Raw genomic sequence first — 20,156 nt, 5'->3', positions numbered from 1 at the left:
TACCCCTGAAGATGCAGTGGGTTGGAATGAGGCTACTTGATGAAGAGAAGCACCAAAGAAGTCAAGATTTGGCATTAGGCAAAATTGGCCCTTTTTAAAGTCTTTGCTCCATTCTCGTTACACGACAATAAGTAAAGAGGGGCAGCTATAATAGGCCAATTTAGCCCGGGCCCAGATTACAAAAATAAAACAAATTTAAACCAAAATAATTAAAGTCCAGAGTCCGTTTACAACAAATTACAAGCCTAAATGACTTAAATAAAAAAAATACATCAAACCCAAATGAAAAGGAAGCCCAATGGCCCAAAACATTTAAAAATTTTCAAAAAGCCAGAAACCCTAGGGTTTCTGGAGCCGTTGCCCTTTTGCCACATCGGCGTTCCTCTCTGCATGCAATCTGACACCCCTCTGCCACCGCCACCATCAGTCACTCTGTTGCCACTGCCACTTGCAAAGAAGAACGAACACGAACACATAAGGCAGTAGAGAACAACAGATAATAGAGAAGTAGTAGCAAACAAAAGCAAAAAAAAAAAAAACACAATATTGTATTTCGGCTATAAAAAAGGCCACATCAACTACATGTAAATTTTTACGCACACCAGAGTAATAAAAAAAAAGGCAATCAAATAAAAGTTAGAAATTAGATTTTAATCTTTAAAGGTGATTTTTTTTGTATGTTTCATTTATTTTTTATTCGAAAGCAAAATAACAATAAGTAATAAATAAAAATAGAAACCGATTACTTGTCGTCAGTCTCTGCCCCCACCGTTGTTATCTCTTTCAAGCCGAAGAATGTCGAATCCCTGGGGGTTCCGCCAGGGCCTCGGCAGAGCGTCGAAAACTGAAAGGTTTTCTCCTCTTTCTGAAAGATCAGCGTCAGTTTAGGGGTTTTTGTCTCCAAATCGGAGTCCTACGTTATAAGGCAAGCAAGAGGAGTATTTTATTTATTTATTTTTTTGCCTGCCACTATGGACGGCGGAGCCGTCGCCAGCGACCAGCAGTCGGCGCGACGGAGCCCGGCGGCTCCCTTGGCTGGATTCTGGGCTATGCCTAGAGAGAGGGGAGAGGTTTTTTGAATTTTTTTTAAAATAGGAATGAAATGTTGTTTTTTTTTTGGAAGTTTTTGGCTTATATAGGGTGTCAAAATGGCACCGTTTTGGAAAGGTCTGAAAGACCCCAAAACGATGCCGTTTTGGGGCCAAACCTGAGATTCGACCCATTCGCCTAGAGGATCCGTGCGTTTTTAACTGATGATCTATTTGCACAATAGGTCCTTCTGCTTTTGAAGCTTAGTTTGACCAAGTCCTATCCTCTTTTACTTGTTTTAAAAATTTTTTCACGCATTTTTTATTTTGTTTCAGTTTGGTCCTTGGACTGTTTTTAAAGGTGAACACCTAAAACAATGTCGTTTTGAACAACCCGCATCTGACCCGACCCGAAGCCTCAAGATCTGCGTTTTTTGGACTAGGGTATAATTTCAATCCTAGTCCTTTCATTTTTTTGAATACTTTACAATTGGGTCCAGATCATTTTCTTTTAATTTTTAGAAATTTTACCGTACCTTTTTTATGCGTTTCATTCACTGATCTCCTGGAGAAGGGACGCGTGTTCAAAGGATCGGGTTATTTCCCCATTTGATCCTCACTAGTTTTTACGCTTTTCATTTTAGTCCGCCATTTATTTTTTTTATCTTAATTTATCCTGTTAATTTGATTTGAGTGACAATTTGGTCCTTTATTTTCAATATTTTATAAACTATTTTCCTCAATATTCATTTATGTATTTATTTATTTGTCTTTATTATATTTAAAAATTGGTATTCTCATTTCATGTGTATATTTGTCATTATTATTATTTTTATCATTGTTAGTATTTACTTTATTATTTATTTTACTTTTCTTTGATTGTTCATATTAGTGTTAAAATAGTATATATTATATGATTATCACCATTATGTGCATTACAAAATATTTTATTAGTAATTTATATTATTGTCATTTATTGACACGATATTTCATTCGTATATCATTGTTCCATTTTCTACATAATCATTTTATCTCATTTCGTTAAAATCATGTCAAAAATCTCATTTAAACGCATTTATCCATAATAATTCGTTTTATATTATACTCCAAATAAGATAAATACCCATCGTTTTAAGCTTTACAATTGTTATTTTTTTCAAAAAGAAAATATTAAAATAGGCAATGTTTCGTATTTGGAGATTCGAGAAGTCGTATCCTAACTTACGGGGTTTCGATTTTCTCGTTGAACCTAAATAACCTAATATCCTTTTAAAATTAAAATACATGAGATTTAAGTAAAAATAAAAGGCTAGCTTATTCGCAAAGATTCGAGGTGTCGTGTCCTAACTTACGGGATGTGACATTTTGTTATTTCGAAATAAGAAGGCATTTTATACACATTTTGATTTATTCGAGTAATTTTAATTAAAAACAACATAATACAAAGAGGGATCGTACTTTAAATTCTTTTCGAGTTTTCAACTTTCGACATTAAGACATTAATTAATCAATTAGGTACCAATTTTGGGCGTTACGAGGGTGTTAATCTTTCCTCGAACGTAACCGACTCCTGAACCCATTTCTGGATTTTTGTAGACCGAAAAACATTGTTTTAATAAATCAAACATTTTATTAAAAAGATCAAATTACGAGGTGATCCGATCACACCTCATAAAAAAAGATTGGTGGCGACTCCCATTTTCATTTTCATTTTTTTTTAAATAAAGAGTCAATTTCAAAAAGGTTTGACTGAGATTATCTAGAATCACCAATCCTCAATTCTGTGAATACTTCACTAGCAGTTACATCTGAAGTATCATCAAATACTAGAGTAGTGTTGTCTTCATTAACAGCTGGAAAGCTATTGGACGGTAATCGATGGAGAACAGGCATCGAAAATTCCAATGAAGCATTGGTTATACTATCTTCAAGTGGGCCTTTGTTGATTGGAGTAAGCTGAAGCTGTAATGCATATTCCAAGTCCCACAAAACATCACGCATGATTGGCCTTTCACTACCATATGCCTTCAAACACTTCTCTGTTGTTTCAGCAAACCTCCTAAATGAGTTGGGATTAATAGTATCCACTAGCATTGGATCAATAATATTCTCAAGTTGACCTTTCCTCAGCCAATGCATTCCCCATTCAGCTAAGTTCACTTCCTCCCTCCTGCTCGAGTTGATGACTGCTGGCCTAGCACATAGGACTTCTAGGAGTACAACTCCGAAAGAATACACATCGGATTTATGTGTCAACTGTAGAGACATAAAATATTCAGGGTCAAGATAACCAAAGGTACCTTTTACATCGACGCTTTGTTCTACATTAGGAATGCTTGATTTTGAAAGACCGAAATCAGCAACTTTGGCCACAAGCTGTTCATCAAGCAAGATGTTTGTTGACTTAACATCACGGTGAATGATTCCTTCAGCTGCACCTGTGTGCAAGTAATTAAGGCCTTTAGCTGCACCGATGCAAATTTCTAGTCTTTGCTTCCAAGATAATTCAGAACGTGCACTGTATGATTTCTCAAGATCGACAGTTGAATAATAGAGATGATCTCTAAGAGTTCCTTTCTCCATGAATTCATAGACTAGTATCATTTCAAATCTTTCATCACAATATCCAATTAAGGAAACAAGATGACGGTGGCGAATTTGAGATAAGACCACTATCTCAGTTTGGAACTCTAGAAAGCCTTGGCCATGTCCTGGTTCACTCCTTTTCACAGCCACTTTCATGCCACGAAACATTCCTTGATAGACTTTTCCGAATCCACCCTCCCCAATCACCAAGTTAGAATCGAAGTTCTTGGTCGATTGCTCAATTTCATGATATGATAATCTCAAAGCAAGGTTTAAATTAGAAGGCAACATATTGGAAGTCTTTTCAGACATTCTATTGTAAGAACTGCTTCTTGCATAGAAAGGCCCAGAGAAAGGCCAATTTGAAGATTGTCCAGGCTTTGCTTTTCTCCTTTTCAAACTCAGAAGCACTATTGCTACCAAAATAATAACAAATGAACCCCCACCAATGGAGCCAACTATAGCAAACAGACTAGTCCTATTACTTTCAGGCTTCTCTGGCCACGAAACAAAATCCGATTTCTTCATTAACTCCATTATCTCCAGCCCATTCAGGAAGGCAGTTTGATTTCGAGAATCCAACAGAGGCCGTATACTTATGTTCATGATTCCGGACTCATCAGAATCAACCACAAAATCATAGTAAAATGGAGCAGCTAACTGACCCATTTTATCATATGGATTAATTCTCTCACTAAACTTGTTGTAGATATAGAGATCGAATATTATATCATTAAGAGATACACTAATTATGTCACAAAAGTGGACCCGAACAAAGTGACTAGAACTCTTGCTCACATTAAAACTCCATGTAACATTAAAGAAATTTAGTTGTCTGCTCTCATCTACATTCATTTCTTTTGCAGTCCTATACACAGGGTCTGGGGCAGTATATTTAGTGGCTCCTCGTTCTTGATATTTAGGTGAATCAGAGAAGAAGCTACTATTCTTTGCAGCCATTGGATTAAGCAAGAAACTATCATCCGGAATCCAGTTCCTCCACAATGTATCATTAGCTGGTGTGAGGGTAAGCCCTCCAACATTAATCCTAAAGAGTGTATGCAACACCTGAGAAGGCAAACCATCAAAAGAATTTCTAATTCCTGCAGGAGTAACACGAGAAGCGATATCGGGGATGAAATCCTCAGGGGCAAGAAAGACTTCGATGGCGTTTACGAAAGCCAAGTTTGATCCTTGGGAAGGTATGAAGTAGATCCTAAATCTTTCTACATTGATGGTGACCAAAAAGTCTTTGATGACAGGTGAACTAATACTGTTCTTAAGAGTAAAGTTTGATAATAGCCAAAATCCTGAAGCTGAGACATTAAATTTAGCTGTGGCTAGATTAGAATCAGATGAAGAAACAAAGAAATGGAGACGTACAAAGTAGGTGCCGTTCTCATTAATTACAAACTCGTAAAAGGAAGGGCGTCGATAGATTCTTGCGGATTGATAGAGTTGAGATGAAGAAGGATTTGCATGAGGGACAGGGCTGCTTTGCCCTACAAAGAAGGAAACACCGGAATTCAAGTCACCGACAAAGTTTCGACCTCCGCTGCTGGAGACGTTAGAATTTGATCCACAATTGATGAAGTACTTATTTGGAAGTGTGTAAGGTGATGAAAGGGGAAGAAGCATCAACAACTGGAGGAGGAGGTTTTGAAGCTTTTCCATTAGAGGAATGAGATGGAAAAGGAGGCAAGTGTATGTAAGAATAGAAGGTAGTAGACACCTTGAAACCGAATAAAGGAAATTGAGAATCAATCAAAGCATTGCATATTGTGAAATTTATGTGTTGATAAAAGAGGAACATTCAGCTCTACTTTTTTGGTGTGGAAGCTGGAAAGCATTGCAATTTCCTTGAAATTTGGGAGGCAGTTAAAAGTAGATGAATTATTGGGGGGCAGTGTAAAAAGAAAGATTATCTTTCTTTTAACTTTAATAAAGAAGTAGGGTATGTAAACCTAAAAGATTATCTTTCTTTTAACTTTAATAAAGAAGCAGGGTTCTAGAAAAAGAACCAAAGTTATTGCGTTCATATTACATTTCTTTAAAAGATATTTCCTTTTACAGCTTCCATTATTTTTTAAGGAATTTAAAATTTCATTATTATATAATTATGACGTAGTTTTGACTTAGTATGCGATACTGTTTTTACTATAGAAAACATAAATAATCTTCGACTCATTATTTTGAGAAATATTTTTTAATCTTATTAAAAGATTTTCGAAATATTTATTATATTGAAAAGTTGAAATATTTATAATGTTATAATATTTATAAGTCAAAAGTTAAAAGTAATAAATTATCAAACGTTACTTTTTCCACTCACTAATTTGTTACACGTAGGGAATGTGATTATCTTTCTTTTAACTTTAATAAAGTAGGGCATGTGATTATCTTTCTTTTAACTTTTAAGTAAAGCTAATCCCTGGAAAAAGAACTAAAGTTATTGCGTTCATATTACAAATCTTTTACTATACTCTTAATTTATTTCTCATCAAACCAGATATTTTCTTTTAAAATAAAGAATAATAACTAAAAAAATTTACATTTCTTTGATTTAATAGCTCAAAATTAATTAATTTTTCTAAAAAATAAATATATTTCAATTGATTATTTTAATATACCCAAAATTAAAAATAATTTCTTTCTTTAATTCTCAATTGTGAGTCTTTTAAATTCCGCGTCAAAGTCTTGCATAATAAGAAAACACGTCTTCCATTGCAGCAGTCTGGTTTTTTATCTCACAAATTGGAAAATGTCTAATTTTTAATTCCATCCTTTTACTTTATAAAAATTGAAAAATCAATCCTTTTATTTTAAACCATCATCCTATTTAATAAAAATTTAAAAAGTTGTTTAGCTGTTGATAAACATATTCATCAAAATTATTGATGTTTATTAATTTGTTGCATATAAATTATTAAATTATTTGTTTGTTTATAAATTGTTTTTAGTGTTAATTCCAACTCAACATTTTAATCGCAACCTTTAATAATTTTATCCAAATTGGACTAATTTTTAATTTTTTTAAATACGAAAAAAAATGTCCTATAAATTAACTTCTCAATTTTTCTAGGATTTTTTTTTTTTTGGAGTTTGAGATTAAAGTGAGTTTCAATTGTGAATTGGTCATTGTCTGCCATAAGTAGGACACCCATTTAAAAGATATCTCCTTTCACTACTGCAAAACAGGTTTTTAGCGGTGTTTTTAGCTGCGTTTGAATAGAAAATGTCACTAAAAATCGAATAGATTGAGTATTAGCGGCGTTTTTAAGAAAGCGCCGCTAAAGATCAAGCATTAGCGGCGTTCTTAAGAAAGCGCCACTAAAGATCTGAGCATTAGCGGCGCTAAAAGATTAAGCAAAAGCGCTTTGTGGAAAATGCCGCAATAGCTTGAGTTTTGGCGGCGCTTTTTTAAAAACGCCACTATAGATCTAAACTATTTTAAGGTTTATGGATTATGAGTTTAAGGGTTGGGATTTAAGGTTGATGGTCTATGTTTTATGATTTAGGGGTTTGGAGACTATAGTTAATAGGTTTAGGGTTTAAATTAATTAGTATTTTTTAATTTATATATTAAATAATCTCTTATATAATTATAAAAGAGATAATATTAATTTTAATATTTTAAAATTATAACAAATTATTTATTGAAAAATAAATAAAAAAAGTAACAGATTGATATGGCTAGGTAATTATCTATTTTGGATAAGACCAATTTATAACAAATTAAATAAGGTCTTATTTTTATTTTGAATTCGATTTTATTTTGATCATATCTAAAACCGACTTTATAAACAATATAAATTAACTACACTATTCACTTAGCCATGGGAAAGTTAATTTCATTTTAGTTACTTAATCATGAAAAGTTACACTTTGATAACTAAACTATTTAATTAGAAGTTTTCATTTAATTAAGTTACGAAGCTGTTAAAATCAATGTTATTGCTTTCTTTAAACACTAACCCCTAACCTCTTAAATCAATAACCCTTTAACCCCCAAACCTTAAATCTCTAATCATAAATCCTTAAAACTACAAACACTAATTAATTACTCTTTAAACACCACACCCTAAATCTCAAATCATAACCCCTTAAGACTAAAATCGATAAACCTTAATCCCAACACCTTAACCCTAAATCTCAAATCATAAACCTTTAAAACTCCAACCTATAAACCCTAACACCCAAACCCCAATCTTTAAATCCCAAGCCCTAAAACTAACTTATAAACCCATAAAATGTAGATCATAAATCCCAAACCTTAAACTATAACCCATAAATCATAAACCCTAAAATCTAAAAATAAATTTCATATAGATATTAAGTATATATATAATGATTTAATGTAAGAGCAAAAAACAAAACACAAAAAAAAGAAAAAAAAAGTGAAATGGCAAAATGATTGCAAAATGTTGCCGTTTTCAAGCTTTATTTTATATGTTAATTTAAAAATTATAAAAATCTTTAAAAAAATTAAAAATTAAAAAATAAAAAAATTAAAAATTAAAAATTTTAGTTTTTATTTCAGGTAAAAAGTTCAATATTCAAAATTTAAAAAAATTCTGAAAAATAATAAACTCAGCACAAAAATTTTGGAAGAAAAAATAAAAAAATGTAAAAAATGAAAAAAATTTAAAATTAAATAAAAAGTTTAGATATAGTGGAGTTTTTGATGAAAACGCCGCAAAAAGACCAATAATTTTTAGTTCCCCGCTCATTACTCCCTCCTCTTCTCATCTCTGTCGCGCCCTAAATCCCCAAATTATTTTGTACTTATTCCTTTTTCCCTTTTACTCTGAAAATTTGCCCCTCTTCTCTCCCTCATCTCTGCAAATCAGTTTTTTTCTTCTCATCTCAGTTCTCGCCCACCGCCTTCTCCGCTGATTTTTTCCGAATCTGACCTGATTTTTTACGCGTTTCCTTTCGCTACAAATTCTTTCATTTTTCTTTCCTTTTTTTCTGTAAACCAAAAGCTTTGGCAGCAAATTACTAATCAATGGCTTTCTACTTGAACTACAATACCCACTTTTCACTCATTTTCTCCCTTTTGAGCTTTTCCTTCTCCCAATTCGATGTCGTCGAGGCTCTATCTCCGGCCGCCGATTCTTACAACGGTATCTTCTTGTCTTATGCTTACAGTTCCGGGACCAAGTTGAAACCCACCGATCCTACCCACCAGCCCTACAGGTTCGAGTCGGTTTTGATGGTGCTCAACAACGGCGATGAGGAGCTTAATTCGTGGAAGGTTTCCGTGGAGTTTCAAAACGATGAGTAATACAAATTCTTGTACAGGTAGTCAAACTTTCTTGTGCAGTTAGATTCTACTATTCTTTTGAAATCTCTTATATCCCATCTCCTAAAAAAGCTTAATACAAATTCTTTTTTCTGCAGTACATGAAATTGAAACCATCCGCAAAAGTTTCCCAGCTATTGTAGTTATTAAGTCCATTAAACTCTCAGAATGGGACTCATGGTGATGCCTTATCCGGATCGAGCTCAATGGATTCCAACAGAGCAGCTTGGACTAGTTAAAATGTTTAATCCACTTGATAAAATTTGAATGCATGGTTGATGTGGCTATCCCTTTTCTACCCAGTTTTTTTTTTTGCTTTATATATTGAGATGAAAATACGATGTGCCTGTTGTCATCAGTGACAGTGGATTGGAATAAGTTACAACGGATCCAATCCTAAGTTCTACCTGGGTTTTTAACATAGGATTTTTTAAGGTATAAAAACAAGATTGAGAGAGACAGGGTGGAAATAGGTTTATATTATGTCTGCAATGTAAGGATGTGGGGGTAAATAGTGCAGTCTCTGGGTTTTAACTAGTGGTTGAGGGGACACAATTCAACAAATAGCTTATGGTTTATTTATTTTATCATTTGAAATTGAAGAAAAGAGGAAAGAAAAATTAGTGTCTTACAAAGGGAAAGCTTCATTTCATATGGTTTCCTCTGAAGTCTGGACACAATCTGTCTAAAGTGTTTCAAGATGGAAAGATTAGTTTCCTGCCAATGCTTTCAATCTTCACTTTTTCAGTAACCCTGTATTCTGAAATTTTATGCTTTAGTGTATTGAGTGGGTTTTCTCTTTTTGGTTGTATGCAGGAGCTAAAGATTAGGCCATGCCCTGTGGTATTTTCATCTTTTTCTGGTGGCCCTAAGGCCTGCATGTACAAGGTTCTTCAGGTCATACTTTGAAAACTCCATTTGTTTTTAACCTTATATGTGAAAATACTTGTTTCCATTTGTTTCTGTGGTGATATAGCTTTATGATTTCTTTGCTGCAGATGATTGTGGGATCCTGTGAAGTGGAAGTAAATCCAGTATGTTATCTTTCGACAACTTTTAAATCATACTATTGTATTCATTGTTTCCCGTTTTCTTTTGATTGCTGAATAGATTAAAATTGGTTTTATTGTTAAGAGAAATATTACCACATCAATCCTGAAAATCATTCTCTCTTTTCCATATGACATAAAAATAAACCAATTGTTGGTATAATGGCATTTCAGAAAAGATGCTTTCCTAGAGTAATAATCAATATGGTTTATGAACATTGCTACGGACATTTAAGTTCTACTGGTCTAGTAAATCTTCTTTGACTTCCGATGAAGGATAACACTATATATAAAGTGTTAATCAGGGTTCAGCAACACAGCAGTAACATATTGGGCCTGTGTGTGTGTTGGGGGGGAATTATAATTGATAGTCATGCATTCATCTTCAAGCATCCATCACATGGGTCCGGACCCATGTTGTTTGCATGCATAAGAATAGGTTTGTAAATTTATTTCTTAAACATAAGCCTAACTGATGTATCAGTGGAGAAAAATGAAAGAAGGATATCAAAAAGAGAAGGAGATGTACAGAATAGAGAAATTTCTTGTAACTGTTTCTAGTTGGTCAAAGCTTCTTGATTTGAAATAACTAGGTAGTTGGTGGTGAAATTATCATAGATCACTTATATAACTTTAACAAATCTAGATATATAATATGTGGTGGAGTCCATCAAATATATAGAATTGATAAAATGAATTCCTAAAATATAATAATTTCATTTGCAGCAGTAGATTTAGCTTCTTGTTTTTGAATACAAGCTGAAAGCTTATTCAGGCAATAGCATTGGCATTCAACTTGTGTCAATTAATGGTCTTTACAGGTCATTATCGGGATTATCTAGTTGATTACAGGGCTGCTGTGACTGAGCTTCTTGGTAAGGCATCTGCCTTATATTTTGGAAGAATTCAACAACTTGAGGGTGAACAAGTGGGATCAGCTGAGGCACATGATGAGATCTCTGAGCCAATCTCCAATATCGGCAAAACAGCTTTAAGCCCAAACCTGAGTTTTCAGGGAACTCCTCTGATGCAAAGTGATCATTTCCTCTTGCCTAGTTCAATAGAATACTATGAAGGTAAGAGATTTTGGGTCTGTGCAAGATGAAATATAGTTTGTATAGTATATTTGAAGAAAGGAACATTTGTTCAGATAAAATATAGTATATATAGTATATGTTATTATTCTTTAAAGAATAATTTCTATATAACGTTAAACAACAATAGGAGGTAAAATATAGTTTGAGGTGGAATTGAGTAAAGGCTTCAGAACTGTGATTTTGAGTTGAGTATCACAGCTGTGAACTAATTTTCTCATCAAATACCATAATCTCATGGACATTTATATGCAGGAATTGGAGAGAAGAAGAGAAGAACTTGAATAATTGCTCTTGGGAGAAAGGGTATGAGAGAATGTGGGTGATTAAGTCAAATGGAGAAAGGGACATCATGTCCTTGTTGTGTGCAAGTGTTTTCTCCCTAAGACAGGCAAGGAACCTGACATCAAGAATGGTTCAACTTAAAGATGCTTCCTTGTACTCATTCTCATACTCTTTATATTTTCCAATGCTTTCTTCAAGTAGGATACTAAGAATTTCCTGTACTATTCTTTCTGATTGCTTATAAAATAGTTTGCTCATTAGAACCTTCATTTTCTCGTCTTTTATTTATTTGTGTAAATCATTTTTCTTTGTTTAGTGACACAACGAATCTTTGAACATAATTTCTGTTGAGTTACATATAAATGGTTTTTAAAAAATTATGTATAGTTTAAAGTTCAAATTTCAAAAATAAAACATAATATAATATTTATCATAGAAAATAAATATTATTTAATTGAAATATATTTTTTAAAGTTTATATTTTTTAGCGGCGTTTTTAAAAAAGCGTTGCTAAAGGTCTGTTATATAGTGGTGTCTTGAAAAAATGCGCCGCTAAATGTCATGGTTTTTAGTGGCTTTTTCGGTAAAAGCGCCGCTAAAGGTCCTGGTCTTTAGCGGCGTTTTTTAGAAAAAAATACCGCTAATTTTTGTGGCGTTGCATATAACGATGTTTTTTGCTGCGCTTGAGAAAGCGCCGCTAAAAGTATTAGCGGCGTTTTTAAGCGCCACTAAAGGCAAAAAAAAGCGCCACTAAAAGTCTGTTTTTTTGTAGTGTTTTATAGCTTCCATTAATTTTTAAGGAATTTAAAATTTCATTATTATATAATTATGGTGTTGTTTTGACTTAGTATGTCATACTGTTTTTACTATAGTAAACATAAAAAATCTTTGACTCATTATTTTGAGAAATATTTTTTTTAATTTTGTTAAAATATTTTTGAAATATTTATTATATTCTAATAATTATAAATGAAAAGTTGAAAACTTTATAATGTTATAATATTTATAAGTGAAAGGTTAAAAATAATAAGTTATGTCTCTTAATTATTAAACATTACTTTTTCCACCCACTAATTTGTTACACTTTAACTTTTAATGGTAAAAATTTTTAATTTTTTTTTGTAAAAAAGAACAGCATAAAGAGATTACAACAAAGCACACATCTTAGGACCTATGAAAGCTCCTTTTATCAACTAATAGAAGTTATTGGATCGATATTGAAGGTTCTTAAAAAACCACTAGACTTGGAGGACCAGGTATCGCAAGTCTTGCCCTATGATCAGCAACCGCGCTTTGGGATCTAGGAACATGGCGAATGCACATCTTCCATTTACGATTAAAGATGTTATGAATCAAACATAGCCCCACCATTCTGCTATTAACAGATCCACCAGCTAACAATGATTCAACTAGAAGTGCATTATCACATTCTACCTCAACCTATCGCAATCCTCTCCCCCATGCAACACGCAAACCCTTTAGCACAACTCTCACTTCCACCTTGAAAATATTATCTTTCGAAAAGTGAATTAACATGTAGCCATGCCATTGTCATTGCTATCCTCGCCCAATGACAATCCCAAATTAGAGCTATCATCCTCCATGATTGAATTGAAGCTTCAACACCTCGATCAATATTATTCAATATTCCATTCACTGTCACTTCCAACTCCACTGTAGATGGTTTATTTTATAATATGGTCACTCCAAACCTATTGCTCAAGTTGTTGTCAATTGCCTTCTAGAGTTATTGCAATTTTAGTCTGATAGTGCTAATCATACTATTATAGATATGCGTATTTCAGTCTAATCGTGCGTTGGAAGCTTCAATGCCTCGTCTAATATTACTAATCATGCGTATTATAAATATTTGTATTATTTTTTCTTCACTAGGATTGTTTCCCACTGGGTTTTTATGTTTTAAATTCTAATAGTCATTAGAAGTAGAGTTCTATTTCATTTATACTTCTTATGTCTATAAATATAGACTCTAAAAAAGCATTGTAAAGTATTCCCATTGATCAATCAAATACACTCTCTTTTTTGCTCTCCTTTTTTCTTTGTTATTTACTTTCTGTCTTTTTATTTTATAAATGTCTTTTTTTTTAATTATTATAGGTAAAAGTTTGTAAAAATATATTAATAAGTTCAATGAAGTAGTTTTTAAATATATTTTCCATAAAATGTATTTAATTAAATTAATGATAAATATCAAAACTATACATGAACTTTAATCTAATATGCAATATCATACATTAACTTTAAATTTGTGTGATTTTATATATGAAACTTTGTTTTGATTCAATTTTCACAAAACACAAATCACAAACACCATTGTCAAATTAGCATCATTTTACATTCATGTATTGCATACACAAACAATTATATTATTCAATATAAAAACAAATGTATGTATTTTTTTCTTTAAATATGCACAATAGAATGAAAATCAAAGTTCCATGTATACATATAATTTCCAATTTAAATTTCATGTGTATAATTGCACCAAATCAAAGTTCATGTATAAATTTGATATTTATCCCAATAAATCATTTTAAATAATTGATCTTAAAGTTTAAAAAATTTATCTAAAAAATTTTAATTATGACATTTTTACTAAGATAAAAAAAAATCACCTGGTTATTAACTAAAAATTATAGGTAATAAAATATATTTCAATTCTAATAATTATGTATCTATTTAAATAGTAATATTTATTACTAAGAGGCGTGGCTATCTAAGAAAAGTTGTGTTTGTATAAACAAACTTGAAGTTTCCTATAAGACTCAAATCACTTGGATGGATGACAAAGACATATAAAAAAGATATAAAAACAAATTTTCATTCTATTTTCCTCCATCTTATAATATTCATTGATTGCTCTATAAAAAATATTTTTATACATTAGTTAATGTTTAATGTACTATTTTCGTTAATGCAAAACATAGATAATCATTGGATTTATTTATATCTTAAGATTTATTTGTCTAGAATTCTTTTACACACCAACATATACATGGAGACAAATAGAACCTTAAAAAAGTTGCATACCTTAAAACTTTCATTTAATTTCTCATAATTTTAAGCTTCCATTTTCATAAATTTATGATAAACTAAAAACAAAAAGAAAAGATGCGTCTGTTCATTTTCTATCGCAAATTATAGTACTATGAAGATGGTTAAAGACGATAAGGGTAACATTGAGATTAGTGATCTTGTTAACTTTTTATTTTGAAGAAATCTTTGTACAAAGAAAAGATACATTGAATTTGTTATTCTACTATTGTTGCATGAATTGGATTTCAATGGTTATGCTTATTGACTTTCATTTATCGTTAATGAAATACCATAAATATTTAAAAAGATTCCAAAAAATAAAAAAATAAAAATGTTTTTTTCTTATATACATTTTGTATACCATGCAATTCCTTTGTTATATAAAAAATATAAAATTTGCCTATTGAAATGCTCAAAATGAATTCCTTTGTTATAGTAGAGCTGCCAATTTTTTGGACAGTGAAATCATGCAAGAGCAGAAAACCTGAAGCTGAAACATTGAAAATAGCATCTGAGACATCAGTTGAGTTGGAGAAATGAAGGCGTATCAGGTAAGTGCCATTAGTATTGATTTTGAACTCATAAAAAGGCTGCTTCCCAAAAACTCTTGCAGTTTGATACAGAGGTGGTGTTTCTGATGCCTGCCTATTGTCTGTGACAAAGCTGTTTTGTTTCGTAAATGAAACATCAGAATTCGAGTCACTGACAAGGGTCTGGGAACTGACATTTACAGCGATATTTGATCCACAGTTGATGAAATACTTGTCTGGAAGCGTGTATTTTGAAGAAGGCAACTGATATGAGAAGAAAATGACAAGATAAAGAAAAAGGCTTAAAGACTCATGGTGTTTATCCCACTGAAACTTTCCCATTGATTTGTAGTTTTTTCTTAAACTTTGTTTCTTCAAAACAATTTCATTCTATGAATCAATGATTCCTATTGAAGGATTAAAGATAAGTCAACAGGGAGCCTGAATTCGTTTATGAACCAAAACAGGCTCAGAGAAAATTCTAAGCTGTGTTGCATTGGGAAATGCCTTAAATGCCCTTGTAATTATAGACTTTGTTCATTCAGTAGAGGACAATTCTGGCTTTACAGGCATTTACCTGGTCAATGGAAACAGTGTGATGCTGATGTAAGCTTAAATGTATATAAAGACGACTTGTCTTCTTGCAATCTAGTCATATCAAAACTATATTCTTTTAATATTCTTTCAATAATTTATACTTATAGTTGTAACCTTCCAATCACCATTTCAAGAACCATTTGGTAGAAATTAACCTACTATTAGATTGATATAGAAACTAAAAGCAAGATCACTCATGAGAAATTACTTTGTATTATTGCAGTGAAACATGTACATTGATGGAGTTCCCATTGTCCTACACCACTGAAATTCTTCCAAAAAAATGGGGTTTCTCCTTTAAACCAGTGGAGATTATCTAGAATCACCAATCCTCAATTCTGTGAATACTTCACTAGCAGTTACATCTGAAGTATCATCAAATACTAGAGTAGTGTTGTCTTCATCAACAGCTGGAAAGCTATTGGACGATAATCGATGGAGAACAGACATCGAAAATTCCAATGAAGCATTGGTTATACTATCTTCAAGTGGGCCTCTGTTGATTGGAGTAAGCTGAAGCTGTAATGCATATTCCAAGTCCCACAAAACATCACGCATGATTGGCCTTTCACTACCATATGCCTTCAAACACTTCTCTGTTGTTTCAGCAAACCTCCTAAATGAGTTGGGATTAATAGTATCCACTAGCATTGGATCAATAATATTCTCAAGTTGACCTTTCCTCAGCCAATGCATTCCCCATTCAGCTAAGTTCACTTCCTCCCTCCTACTCGAGTTGATGACCACTGGCCTAGCACAAAGGACTTCTAGGAGTACAACTCCGAAAGAATACACATCGGATTTTTCTGTCAACTGTAGAGACATAAAATATTCAGGGTCAAGATAACCAAAGGTTCCTTTTACATCGACGCTTTGTTCTACATCAGGAATGCCTGATTTTGAAAGACCGAAATCAGCAACTTTGGCCACAAGCTGTTCATCAAGCAAGATGTTTGTTGACTTAACATCACGGTGAATGATTCCTTCAGCTGCACCTGTGTGCAAGTAATTAAGGCCTTTAGCTGCACCGATGCAAATTTCTAGTCTTTGCTTCCAAGATAATTCAGAACGTGCACTGTATGATTTCTCAAAATCGACTGTTGAATAATAGAGATGATCTCTAAGAGTTCCTTTCTCCATGAATTCATAGACCAGTATCATTTCAAATATTTCATCACAATATCCGATTAAGGAAACAAGATGACGGTGGCGAATTTGAGATAAGACCACTATCTCGGTTTGGAACTCTAGAAGGCCTTGGCCATGTCCTGGTTCACTCCTTTTCACAGCCACTTTCATGCCACGAAACATTCCTTGATAGACTTTTTCGAATCCACCCTCCCCGATCACCAAGTTGGAATCGAAGTTCTTGGTTGATTGCTCAATTTCATGATATGATAATCTCAAAGAAAGGTTTAAATTGGAAGGCAACATATTGGAAGCCTTTTCAGACATTCTATTGTAAGAACTGCTCCTTGCATAGAAAGGCCCGGAGAAAGGCCTACTTGAATATTGTCCAAGCTTTGCTTTTCTCCTTTTCAAACTCAAAATCACTATAGCTACCAAAATAATAACAAATGAACCCCCACCAATGGAGCCAACTATAGCAAACAGACTAGTCCTATTACTTTCAAGATTCCCTGGCCACGAAAAAAATCCGATTTCTTCATTAACTCTATTATCTCCAGCCCATTCAAAAAGGCGGTTTGATATTGAGAATCCGATCGAGGCCCAATACTTATGTTCATGATTTCAGACTCATCAGAATCAACCACAAAATCATAGTAAAATGGAACAGCCAACTGTCCCATTTTACTATATGGATTAATCCTCAAACTGAACTTGTGTAGATGTAGAGATTAAAGATTACAAAATTAAGAGATACACTAACTATGTCACAAAAGTGGACCCGAACGATGTGACTAGAACTCTTGCTCACATTAAAACTCCATGTAATATTGAAGAAATTTAGTTGTATGCTCTCATCTATATTCATTTATTTTGCAGTCCTATACACAGGGTCTGGGGCAGTATATTTAGTGGATCCTCCTTCTTGATATATATGTGGACTAGAGAAGAAGCCACTGTTTCTTGCAACTATCGGATTAAGCAAGAAACTATCATCTGGTATCCAGTTCTTCCACAATGTATCATTTGCTGGTGTGAGGGTAAGCCCTCCAACGTTAATCCTAAAGAGTGTATGCAACACCTGAGAAGGCAAACCATCAAAAGAATTCATACTTCCTATAGGAGTAACACGAGAAGCGGTATCGAGGATGAAATCCTCAGGGGCAAGAAAGACTTCGATAACGTTTACGAAAGCCAAGTTTGATCCTTGGGAAGGTATGAAGTAGATCCTAAATCTTTTTACATTGATGGTGACCAAAAATTCTTTGATGACAGGTGAACTAATACTGTTCTTGAGAGTAAAGTTTGATAATAGCCAAAATCCTAAAGCTGAGACATTAAATTTAGTTGTGGCTAGATTAGAATCATATGAAGAAACAAAGAAATGGAGACGTACAAAGTAGGTGCCGTTCTCTTTAATTACAAACTCGTAAAAGGAAGGGCGTCGATAGATTCTTGCGGATTTATAGAGTGGAGAGGAGGAAGGATTTACACGAGGGACAGGGCTGCTTTGCCCTACAAAGAATGAAACATCGGAATTCATGTCACCGACAAAGTTTTGACCTCCACTGCCTGAGACGTTAGAATTTGATCCACAGTTGATGAAGTACTTATCTGGAGGTGTGTAAGCTGATGTAAAGGAAAGAAGCAGCAACAACTGGATGAGGAGGAGGTTTTGAAGCTTTTCCATTGGAGGAATGAGATATGAAAGTAGGCAAGTGTAGCTAAGAATAGAAGGTAATAGACACATTGAAACTGAGTAGAGGAAACTGAGAATCAATTAAAGCAATGCATATTGTGAAATTTATCTGTTGATAAAAGAGGCAATTCAGCTCTACTTTTTTGATGTGGAAGCTGGAAAGCATTGTAATTTCCTGGACATTTGGGAGCCAGTTAAAAGTAGATGAATTATTGGTTGGGGCAGTGTAAAAAAAGAGATTATCTTTCTTTAACTTTATTAAATAAGTAGGGTATGTAAACCTAATCACTAGAAAAAGAACTAAAGTTTATTGAGTTCATATTACAATTCTTTAAAGATTATCCTCGCCTAGTGATAGTCCCAAATTAGAGCTATCATCCTCTATGATTTACTTGAAGCTTCAACGCCTCGATCAATATTATTCAATATTCCATTCCAAGTCCACTATAGATGGTTTATTTTATAATGCGGTTACTCTAAATCTATTGTTCAAGTTGTTATCAACTGCTTTCTAGAGTTATTGCAATTTCAGTCTAATAGTGCTAATCATGCGTATTATAGATATGTATATTTCAGTCTAATCGTGCATTGGAAGCTCCAACGCCTCGTCTAATAGTGCTAATCATGCGTATTATAAATATGTGTATTATTTTTCCTTCACTAGGATTTATTTTCCACAAGGTTTTATACTTTAAATTCTAATAGTCATTAGAAGTAAAGTTATGTCTATAAATATAGACTCTAAAGAAACATTATAAAGTATTCCCATTGATCAATAAAATACGCTTTCTCTTTTGCTCTCTGATTTTCTTTGTTCTTTACTTTATGACTTTTTATTTTATAAATTTTTTTAATTATTATAGGTAAAAGTTTGTAAAAATATATTAAAAAAGTTCAATGAAGTAGTTTTTAAATATATTTTCCATAAAAGATATTTAATTAAATTAGGGATAAATATCAAAATTATACATGAATTTTGATCCAATATGCAATCTCATATATTATTTATATTGTTATTTTGAAACTAAAAAATATATAAGTTTTTTGTGAAAATTGAAATATATAAATTAATAAAAAAATATAATTTTTACATAAAAATGAATCTAGACAAATGGTTGATCGGATTCAGTTGTATCTAGACAATCATATGTCTAGAATGATTCTAGACACACTTTTTAGATTTTTAAATACTTTTTTTTAAATATTTTTAATATTTAATTTTTTTATAAATTTATATATACTACATATTATAATTTTTATATATTTTTCAAAAAAATAACATAAAATTTGATATTTTATTAAAAATTAAAAATATATAAGTTTACTAAAAAAATATGGAATGAAAATGAAAACAAATTGTTGTCCATGTACTTGATGCGAAAAGGATTATATTTTTTATTAATTTAAATATTTTAAAATATTTTTACTTAAGTTTTTTTATGTAACATATTAAGATGTCACATGGCACCATTAAATTAGCTAGTAGTGTTACGTCAACATAAACTAACAGTGTTAGTACGGAAGTACCAACCTGATAGATGGAATACAAGTTTATGCATCAAATTTAGCCATTATCTTCTCATGTTAAAAAAAAAAAACAATGTACAAGTGTCAAATAAGGCCTTTCTTTTATATATAGTAATAATTATGCATAATTTTAAGATATCAAAATTACATTAGAAAATGTAACTAAGAATTGAAGGGTTGGTAATGTGAATTTACCATATTGAATTGTACGACATTATGTTTAAAATATTAGAACAAATAGTAATATATATATATATGTCAAATTTATTTA

At 32.3% G+C, this 20,156-nt stretch overlaps 1 protein-coding gene, 1 long non-coding RNA gene and 1 pseudogene across 2 annotated transcripts; 1 reads left to right on the top strand and 2 right to left on the bottom strand.

The window, feature by feature from the left end:
- Positions 1-2,710: 2,710 nt before the first annotated feature.
- Positions 2,711-5,614, bottom strand: LOC107900439 (probable receptor-like protein kinase At5g24010). The gene has a single exon (XM_016826039.2). It carries the CDS (start codon positions 5,286-5,288, stop codon positions 2,784-2,786), a length of 2,505 nt encoding a protein of 834 aa, XP_016681528.1. The 5' UTR covers positions 5,289-5,614; the 3' UTR covers positions 2,711-2,783.
- Positions 5,615-8,302: 2,688 nt separating this feature from the next.
- LOC107900432 (uncharacterized) lies at positions 8,303-11,616 on the top strand. Its single transcript, XR_005905111.1, has 5 exons — positions 8,303-8,918; positions 9,018-9,816; positions 9,918-9,953; positions 10,790-11,044; positions 11,318-11,616. It is a non-coding gene; the product is annotated as an uncharacterized lncRNA (long non-coding RNA).
- A 4,112-nt stretch (positions 11,617-15,728) lies between these two features.
- Positions 15,729-18,799, bottom strand: LOC107900419 (probable receptor-like protein kinase At5g24010; annotated as a pseudogene).
- Positions 18,800-20,156: the final 1,357 nt, after the last annotated feature.

Source organism: Gossypium hirsutum, chromosome A11 (assembly GCF_007990345.1).
Source record: "Gossypium hirsutum isolate 1008001.06 chromosome A11, Gossypium_hirsutum_v2.1, whole genome shotgun sequence".
NCBI classification, from domain to species: domain Eukaryota; kingdom Viridiplantae; phylum Streptophyta; class Magnoliopsida; order Malvales; family Malvaceae; genus Gossypium; species Gossypium hirsutum.
Note: the sequence above shows the minus strand (reverse complement) of the source record. Positions and strands in the feature narration are given on the sequence as shown.

Excerpts from the sequence above, each read along its gene's own strand:
- LOC107900439 (XM_016826039.2), bottom strand. The coding sequence starts at position 5,288 with ATGGAAAAGCTTCAAAACCTCCTCCTCCAGTTGTTGATGCTTCTTCCC.